Genomic DNA, 10,643 nt, shown 5'->3' with positions numbered 1-10,643 from the left:
ATGAATTGTAGTTTGAAATATTTTTATTGTTTTATCTATTGGTAGCTATCTTTGTAAAATTTAGTATGACTTTGTGTGTTCCTGATAAGATGGGCCCGTTCGCTGTCTGATCCACAGTCTTCATGTACGTCTTTCTTTTCTTTGACCTGTATGAGAAAGAACAAAAATATATCAACCAGGGGTATGATTGTATTATTAGAAGAGTTTTATTGATGGGCAAAACATTGTTATATGGTATTCATCAGTATGTTTTGATAATTGTCATGAGGCCATTATCACACGAGGTAAAGCTTGTTTCAGATTCAAACATATTACTGGTTTATGTAAAGAGCATTATAATGACAATTTAGTGCTGGAGGAACTGTGTAGTTAAATTGATATAAAAGTTTATAATTTATAATTCCTCGACCCTTACAGCTGACAATAATGGTATTTTCATGATTTTAACCAGGTCTTCAAACATGTGACGTATAGCAGTCTTATCGTAAGGTTTTACCGACGTCACAATTGAGATCGCCATTTCGTTCAACACACAGGCTGTATCTTTTATTAAATATGAAGAAACTATTATCGAAAAAAAGAAATCATGGAAACTTCATTTTATCATTATATTACCACGGACTGCCCATGTGGATATTTTTTTTAAATAATGCAATGCAAATATTGCCAGCCTGTTGTAAGACAATGTTTAAGTTGAGTTTTCGTGATGTAATTCTTCCACTTAAAAATAGATAGAGACCTTTTCTGCGAACAGTTGATTATTGTATTTCATTGATGATAGAAATATGTTTGTCGCAGAGAAAGATTCTATATATTAAGTTACTAACAGCGGTATAACTACGATATATCCCCGACCAATGTTATATTCTAAAAAAAAAGCAAAATTACTGTAACAGCTAAACCAATTTTCAAATAACCTTGCTGGCCCTTCTTGCAAAAGAAGTCTTTGACTATGAGTAGAAAGTTTATTTTACTAGGTGATAAAAAAACCCGCAATAACAGGAAAAGAGTGGGTAAAAATGAAATTATGAATTAATATACTTAGTACTTAGCCGCTTTTACACGTTACCCATATATACACAGTACCTAGCTTTCTGAAAAACTTACCGAGTTGACAATGAATTTTGCGAGAGAAAATATTAGGACGGATCCAGCCACTACAGCTCCAACTACCATTAAAGCATATTCTAGTCCCTTAGCTAACTTAAGTTGTTGTAGAATTTCCTGTTTAAACTTGTTTGCTGATGCATCGTCCAAACCTGCACTCTGAATATAAAAAAAAATCGTAATATGCGGATATTTTTTCAACATTAATTCTAACCATTTATTTAGCATTTGCAGGTGTGTTTAAAACTATTTAAACAAGTTCAAGTACTCAATCCTTAAGCTTGCTGTTGTATGTAACAATTAACCTGTATTATAATGGAATATCCAAAGATATCCGGCTTATTTGTTTGAACAGGTTTGGCTACTGTATTTCGAACAATGAAAGTCGATCGCCGACGAAAAATAAAATAATAAAAGTCAATGTGTAGAAAATGAGAGAAACTCTGAAGTGGTAGCGGAAATGAATGAAAAGAAACTCGGAAGTGGTAGTGGAAATGAATGAAATTTTACTAATAGAAAATATTTGCAATTCATAAGAATATAAAAAGATAACTGCTAGGATACTACCTCATTTATCCATGCCATTGGAAGGTATAATCCTTTGGTAAAAGGTGCGGATTCTCTGTGGATTCAAGAGGAAACTAGTATAAAAATTCAAAACAATTATCTAAAATGAATTCAACATTGAAATTCTCGATCAGAAAATTAATATTTTAAGGTTATTTTTTTAAGTACATTACGCACTGTAGTATACAAATATTACTTCTGAATCATGCATATTGTCTTTTCTTTCTCACCACCCCAAAACTCTAATCCGACCTTTTTTTTTAAATAAAGAAAGCTTTATTATAATATAAAAGCTAATGATACTTATACCAACCTTATATTAGATACATTCTGTAACAAGACGTTGACCTGTAACCTTTTATTGAGGTTCATCACAACGCCTGTCATCTAAAACAAAATACAGTAAGTCTATATTAACAACGCCTGTTACAGTAAGTCTATATCAACAACGCCTGTCGCAGTAAGTCTATATTAACAACGCCTGTCATCTAAAGCAAAATGCTGGAAGTAAACATTCACAACAGCTCAGTTTGCATACTGCAGTGAAATAATTATATTTCATATGAACAATCAAATAATCGAGTAAAAATTAACATTTTGAAATATATATATATATATATTAACATTTGCTGGGTACAGAAATCCTTTATTTATTTTCTCTTAACTGTTTTTTTTTATTCCATCGGTGTATACATCTAACACTTACGGGTTCTACATCTAGTATAGTTTGGTGTTCTATCGGAGTAGGGTGTAGGCCGATGACGCTTTCAATAAGATCAGGATCTCCAGCGTAAAAATGAGGTTGGGACATATATATAGGAGCTGAAAAATTGTATACAATCCATATGTGTTATAAATCATACATTACTACCACACCAGTGATAGGAATCGGGTTGATTTCCACCCTACATTAATTAAATTGCATAAGAAAATTGGGTTAGTACGATGTAGTTTGCCTTAGCATATCAGCTAACGAGCCCATGACCTTGCTGTATTGAGGATTATTGAACATTTTCTTGTACGAGTATGTTCAATATGTTCAAATGTATTTCTTCAGCACGTCTGTTCGGATTTTGTTTTAGATATGCCATACGTACCATATTTAAATATTGCCATATGTAATTTGGCTCAAAATCTTCGTGGTATTTGTGATAAGTACTGTATGAATTTATCAATCAAAATGTCCTACCGTTTTGTCTGTACAAAGTGATGTTAAGTAAGCCAGCAGGTGTACAGCTGTAAATAGGAGTACAGAAACCCTGGTTCTCTGGAGTGAGTTGGAATACTTGGTCTGGTATTACAAAGCTGTATAGGTCTATGTCTTTAAGCGATTTCCTTCCAAGATATATGAGATAAAATGACCTGAAATAAATGTTTACTTGTATATTCTTTCCTATAGTATTTCACAATCTTTATTTTGTGTGATAAATTTCCTATTTTTTAGTTCGTAAAGGTTTGTTCCTCGCGTATGATGTGTTGGTTCCTTTCAGGTACATAGTTTACTGTGAAAGTACTTTAATTCGTTGATACCAATTTTCGTGGATCAGGGAAGAAACACAAGTTCGTGGATTCTTGAATTCGTGGTTTGGAAGTTTTCAGTATACACGTCAATGGGAATCTGCTTTTCGTTGGGAACCAAATTTTGTGGTTTGGCCTACCCACGAAAACCACGAAAATTGGTACCCCACGAACTGTAATACTTTCACAGTATTTTAGTTTATAAGTAAAATATTTAATTTTTTGTTCTGAATTTCATTGTAGACATAACTTCATTTATGTCATTTGGAACTGACATTATTACAAATGAAAATGCTAGTTACTACGGAATTATAATGTAAATTTTGTAAATTTATGGTCTTTTTTCAAATCTCTTATCTTGACAACGTCATGATTAAAATAAAGATCTTAGATTATTGATTTTCGTATTTATAACTTTTTTTGGAAGTGTCAACTAATGTTTAAATAACGTAATGTCTAGCATATATGCACTATATTACCATGTTTACATATGATCAATATTTTTTTTATTTTATCTTTTATTTCCATTATAACAAGAATGCAAATAAACACAATGTGTCTAATAGAATATATACATTTACAGTAACTGAAGTAGAATCTTTTTAACAAAGATATTAACTAAACACTACTAAAATGTCATATTGGTCCTCAATATGTTAATCAATGAATTCTTATGAATTTTTTATAATATTAGAGATATAATGCCTTCTAGTTTCATCGTATTAATATACTATCTTACCTAAACAGATCCGACGCAAAGACGTACAAAGTATCTTTAATTTTAACGTCGGGGTGAAAAAATCTACCCTCTGGAAAAAAAATCATTCGAACGATTCTATGTTCTTAGTTTCCCTTCTGAGGCAAACATAACGAGCACGACTCTATTAAAACACAACAGAACAGATTTTTGATGGAGAAACACAGATATAAGTATAAAGTTGTATTGTTTATGTTGACAGTATGATAATTAAACAACAACAAAACAACAAAAACAAAATAAAAACAACAACTAATCAAAACTAAAAACAAACAAAAAATATATATATAAAAAACTGGCAACAACAAAACAAACCGAAATAGAAATTAAAAGAAAAACAAACAAAACAATTTTATAAAAGGAAAACAAATCTTGTATCATCACTTTTAATTTCAAAATGGATGTTTATGTGAGTAACTTATTTCTGAATTTTAAAAGAAAAAAGAGGGATATAATGACATAATAGGACAAGAAGGTATTGCTCAAATGCCTTACAATTATCATTTACCTGTCCCATTTATCATACGGCACACGTCTGTTGTCCAATATGGCATCTCTCTGCATAGAATGAAGCCAAAATATTAGGGACTTCTTTGAGTTTATGAAAGAGTAATCAAGGGAACCAAGGTTATAGCGGTAATCAAAAGAATGTAATCCAGGGACAAAGACCAGACATGGGAAACAGACGTACACAACAAAGAACATATAGTAACTAAAATCATACATACAAAGTAACAAAAGTAAATGAGCAACTCGGACTTGGAGCATGGACCAGGTGCACCGGTAGGGTAAGCGTCCTTTGCTTTTCTGGAAACACCCGCCGAGTAAATGTATTCGAGTTATAAAATCAAAGTAAAAAAAGCCATTAAATGATACAATAAATTAAGGAACATATGGAAAAAGTAAATTAGAGATAATTCAAGAAATATACTCTTATTTAAAGAGCTATTCTGACGCGTACAATATTTGAAAGGATAAGTTCATTTACGTTTTGTAATTATATTTGTTACCTTTAGGATTCGTTTCTGTTTTTTTTTGTTGATTAAACTAACACACACAAACAACACACAATTGCAATTAATTAGCCAGAACAAGACAAAACAACTGGATGTAGCAATGAAATATATTCCCCGAAAACTTGCCTAATAAATAAACAATTAATCACGTGCTAAAAATGCGGAAATGTCTTTAAAAATATCATATACAGAAGATGGTGTACCTACGTTACTCCGTTCCATCGGCTAATATCACCTAGTTTAGCTTTCTCTGTAAATACTGAATACAGTCCATCGTTAGAATTATTTTTCTACAATTAGAAACAAAAGTCATGAAGTTTCTCATCTCCAGTACAGATACAAAGTAAGATAAAAAAATATAACCATAAGCCAAGTTTACTGAAGGATTCAACGCGTTTCCAAACTAAAAGCAATATGGTCAATATATAAAGTTGATAAAGATTGAGGCTTAAACCAAATCTTACCAATATCAGGCTTCTGTCAAACAAAACGTTGATGTTGTTCAAGTCTGAAACCAAATACATTTGTACTACGATATGGCATAATCGTAAAACTTATGTCAAAACATCAAGTGACTATGATAAGTAGTAGCATAAAAAGTCGGCAATAAATTGCATTTTAACCATAAGTTCATAACTATATACACGTTGATAAACATGTAGTGAGCTAATGTCACTTGAGTATAATATCGAATTTTACGATATGGCACAACACCTTTATAAATCTTCTATCAAAATATTTAGACTCAAGTAAGTAGTTGCAGATAAATTTGTAGCAAAAAAGATGCAGACAGAAGCAGTAGAATGGAAGAAGGAAAGAATGAATCTTCCGTTTTAAAGTGAGGTACATCATTTTTCTTCTCTATATTCATATCAATGCCCAGCAGTAAAATATTGCAACGTCATGATAATGCTATAAATATATTGCAATATTTTGATTGTGAAAAGGGAGTAAAAATTTCAGGTAAGAATCCCCGTTTGATTCCGTAGAACGTTTTTGAATATTTCATTATAAAATAGGCTTGGATGGATGGATTTTAAGATTTATAACGGAATTTTTGCAGAGGGTTTGCATCAAGTACAGCTTTTATTTGGATATTTATGATATAAAAGAGTAATCAAGGGAACCAAGGTTATAGCGGTAATCAAAAGAATGTAATTCAGGGACAAAGACCAGACATTGTTAGAGTTCTAGCTCGATACAAAAAGTCTGCGTAGTTTCGGCAAGCTCTGGCATAACGTATATGAACACTCCATACGCAGGAGCCGAAGGAATGTTGCCACAGATGAAAGGAAAGTTACAACAATTCTGAATGAAAAGACATCACGTTTGTCGTAAAGTTTGGTGAATAGTTTTCCTTTACCACCGATTTCTAAGTGTAGGTCAAGATATGAGGCTGACTTCACAGTGTCTGTAGTATCCTTTATCTCAAGTTCTTTTGGGTAGATGCGATGTATCAAATCCCCGAAATTAGGATTGTTTAAAGATAATACGTCATCTATATAGCGGAAACTGAGATTGAAGGATCTAGCCAAACGATATTCTTTCTTTCTGATCAGATCAGCTATAAAGTCAGCCTCATAAGAGTGAAGGAATAGGTCAGCAAGTAAAGGAGCACAATTTGTTCCCATTTGAATGCCGACCGTTTGTTGAAAAACACGTCCACCACACTGGACAAATATGTTATCGATTAAAAATTCAAGCATTTTGTAAACATCTTCCTCTGTATATTTGGAAGATGATTTGGAATTATTTCTTACAAAGTATGAGGAATCTCTACCAAGAACTATATATTTGTATCTAGGTGTACCATCTTTTTTGGAAAAACAACGATGTATAATGTTTTTAAGTCGGGATTTTAACTGAGTATGGGGAATAGAAGTATACAGTGTTGAAAAATCATAGGTTTTAATGCTATTATATTCAGATAATAGTCTTGAACTGATTGTCTCCAAAAGATCTTTCGAATTTTTCAGGATCCACATTGAATTAATACCACTACGGGAGTAACAAGTGTTGTTGTAGGACTGTAGACCCTCTTTGACAGTTGTGAGTATAGAAGTTAAAAGTTTTGAAAGAGGTTTGGTGGTACATTTTGCAAATCCAGCTATGAAACGTTGTTTGTATGGATTCTTGTGAAGTTTAGGAATCCAGTACATAGACGGTAAATCACAATTATCGTCCTTGGTAGAGAGACCAAAAGACGATAGCACAGATTTATGGTTTTCCACAATCTCTTCTTTGGAGAAAGTGGTAGCAGTGTAGGTCCTATCACTGCTATTATTTTCTACGTCTACCTCTGATAATAAACATTGGAATATGCATTTTATTTAATTATGACGCAAAATAATTGATCAAATTTAAATTGGGCGAACAAAAACGACATGAAGTCAGCAACTTGTCTTACCCCGTAAAATAGACCTATTTTCGGATCTATTGTTTTTTCCCCAACTTTTGTAAGAATCGAGTTGACCTTGCTTAAAAGTGGATCATCGTATCCCCACAAAAGTTGTGATACGGTGTACTTGTAGAACAATTTATTGTCGTCTGCAGCATCTAGTAAGAGGTCTGCTAACTCTCGTATGTATGAATATTCATATTTTATAAGTTCAGCAACTGTCTGAAAATAGATAGAAGAGATTCATATTTTACTTTGCATTTAGGACTTTAATTTTTCTGCTCGGGATTTTCATACCGAAATCGTTTCAATAACTCAATTAAGAATTAAGATGCATTGATTATATGTATTTTATACTTCTTTTTACGATAAAATCAGTGTTTCTTAAGTCGAGAGGAAAGTAAAATAAAGCCACAATCAAATAAATGATTCACGTACACAGTCAATTTTTAAAATGACACTTTTTTCGAAATATCTTTACAATTGCCTTTCTGTAATTTAAACGAATTTTGATTGAACAGACTAACTTTATCTTTTTTATAGTTCAGGTTTTGGTGTAATAAAATTCAAGTTCACAAAAAATTAAAAATGAAACAAAAAGCAAAACAATGACATAAAACTAAAAACAGTGAAATAATAAAAAGAATGAAAAAAAAAAACAAAAACAAAAACGAAAAAAAAAACAAAAACAAAAAAAACAAGCAAACAAAATCAAACAAACAAACAAAATAAAAATGAGAGAAAAAACTAAGCTTAACAAACTAATCAAGCCACAAGAAGAAAACAAAAAACAAAACAAAATCTGAGATAAAACAAGATGAATAATGGATAATAACCTTTTAAGCAAGTAGACAAAATACTTAAAAACATGTGATTACAAGTAATTTGAATATGTAGTTAGGGCTAGAAAGTGTTTTAGGTTAATATAAACGTCTATTTCACATGACTTCATTACGTAGCTGAATGTTCAAATCTCGACGTACAGATAAAATTATACTTAATAAAAATGAAATGTAAATTACATTAAGCCTATAATAAAAACGTCTGTTGAGGTGAATTTGTATTAATATAAAGCATATCCTTGAGTTGAGATGCACAACAGAGAAGAATCCAGTTTAAAAATTAATTTGCCTTGAAAATAAATTGATTAGATAATTTTAGAACAATTATGAAAAGCTAAAACGCAATACAATCAAAACACAACATTGAAATAAAAAGACACTATGCAAGAGATGTTGTAGTTAACTGTCTATCCTTTTCTACCGCACTAATTCAGTTTATAGCTTAAAAATGTATAACCATTAAAAAAACTGCGTTAATAAAAATAATTCTTGCTCATTAACTTAAAATTTGAATCCCTATCATTGTTGAATTATACAATATTACCATCATGACGACATTTGCGGAAGTAATGAGATCTGTCTCCTTTCCAACTGATGTTTCCTCATCAAACACATAATACTGCAATTCCCTGTATGATACTGTTTTGTTTTCATTGTACGTTATGTTATACTTCTTTCTGTATTCTCTATTATAAATGCAAAGTTATGAATAATGGAAAAAGTAGGAATATTGATTTTTCAATGATGAGATTTCTTGCACAAAACTCTGGTTTGAACATGAAAAATAGAACAAAACAAAAACAAAAACAAAAACAAAAACAAAACAAAACAAATAAAAACAAAAAAAAAAAACAAAGCATAAAAAACAAAAACAAAAAACACACAGACAAATTCACACAAAAAAACCACAGAGAACACAAAAAAAAATATTTAGCATACTGATTAGACTTTCCAAAATGTAGTTATGAAATATAGAATAAAATGCTTAAAGGGAAATTTTCAATTAAATATTATTTGGACTGAATTATTGTTTTTTTTTCATAAGAACTTAGATGATTACCAGTCACCAGTATTATAAAATTACGGCCATTTGTATTTGATAGAATACATACAACGGCCAAGGATACTTTAAATGAAGCTGACATGTTGATAAATCATGATCAAAAATGATACATGTAGTTTGGAAATGTTTGTAAGACTTCTAACGCAGACACACAGCGTTTTTCAAAGCCGTTGGTTTAGACACCAACCACAGCAAAGTCGTTACTTGATGATATACAGCTCCGTCCCTTAAGAAGTTTAAGCATATGTTAAAGAACTGAATTTAACTACAATTTTACTTAACAATCAAGAATGAATGCTTACATATATGTGTATGGTCCTTTTTCCTGTAAGAATGGTTTTTCACCCCTTTTCAACACCTCTTCTGCATTCTGAATGTCAAAGACCCAAACCTGGAAATATGTAGTGACTGCGTTCTCCACCCAGTCATCGTAAATCTTCGAGCCTTTATTTAATGTTACTTCCTACAAATACAATACATGACATAGGATAACAGATAAATAAGTAAGATAATAGATTCTGATAAATTATTGAAGTTTTGGAATGCTTTTTTCTTAAACAAAACATACACATTCACTACTAATGAATAATTAATTAACTGTATGGATATCGTATATAAAGCACATGGTACTGACCAATGATTATGCAAATAATTTCATTTCTAGGTGTTTTAAAATTGTCTTTGTTTTAGTTTCAGACAGCAACAATTATCCTGTAAGGGCACAATAAATTCCACAATTAAAGGAGAAATTCTCATTTAAAATACTGGAAAAACTTGTCATAGAAAAAAACTTTATTTTGTAATAAACGCTTAAAAGTCCGCAATTTATTATCTTGATTATATTGCCATTTCAGCTTTAAATTGCATTATGAAAATATATTGAAATTGCGCCTTATGTAATAGTGCAATAAGGGGGTCAACTATTTACCATACCTTTTGTATTTGTCTTGGAATTACTTCACCGAATAATATTGCAAGAATTCCACCAACAAGAATAAATAGAATTCCTGTCATAAAACAGGCAACTAATTTATTTGCCGTTAAAACAATCATGATTTCAAATTAAAGTTCAAGTAATTCTCATTTTGTAATAAACTCATATTGTTTATAATGATAAATTTATCAAACGAACACATGATTAATACTAAATATACGTTGTCATTTTATCAAATGATTATCAAGGATGAATTGATAATAACCATACTACCAGTTACTGGCCATACAAATGATTGGTACATGTGTTCAGGTTGTGCTTGAAATCAACAATTATATCTTGCTGTCGCACTCAAGGGAAAATGGTCAAAGACTTTAAAAAAAAGTCCAAATATACATGGATACTTTGGAAAATATATATATTGTTTTACAATGTATAAAA

General features: G+C 31.0%; 1 protein-coding gene across 2 annotated transcripts; it reads right to left on the bottom strand.

Annotated features, from left to right (window-relative positions):
• Positions 1-5: 5 nt before the first annotated feature.
• On the bottom strand, positions 6-10,425 carry LOC148604262 (lysosome membrane protein 2-like). Of its 2 annotated transcripts, XM_088550259.1 has the most exons (13): positions 10,202-10,419; positions 9,571-9,731; positions 8,750-8,891; positions 7,373-7,585; positions 5,173-5,255; positions 4,458-4,507; positions 3,932-4,001; positions 2,864-3,036; positions 2,381-2,496; positions 1,988-2,061; positions 1,675-1,729; positions 1,108-1,266; positions 6-146 (listed from the first exon to the last, which is right to left on the bottom strand). In XM_088550259.1, the coding sequence occupies exons 1-13, from the start codon at positions 10,319-10,321 to the stop codon at positions 36-38; spliced, it is 1,527 nt and encodes a 508-aa protein (XP_088406385.1). In that variant the 5' UTR covers positions 10,322-10,419; the 3' UTR covers positions 6-35. The 2 variants fall into 2 exon arrangements, with proteins under 2 accessions (XP_088406385.1, XP_088406387.1); XM_088550261.1 differs by lacking the exon at positions 6-146 and having other exon boundaries at positions 1,106-1,266; positions 1,675-1,748; positions 10,202-10,425.
• Positions 10,426-10,643: the final 218 nt, after the last annotated feature.

This window comes from Perna viridis, chromosome 10 (genome assembly GCF_037379345.1).
Source record: "Perna viridis isolate PV_CMFRI_1.1 ecotype Kerala chromosome 10, ASM3737934v1, whole genome shotgun sequence".
Taxonomy (NCBI): domain Eukaryota; kingdom Metazoa; phylum Mollusca; class Bivalvia; order Mytilida; family Mytilidae; genus Perna; species Perna viridis.
Note: the sequence above shows the minus strand (reverse complement) of the source record. Positions and strands in the feature narration are given on the sequence as shown.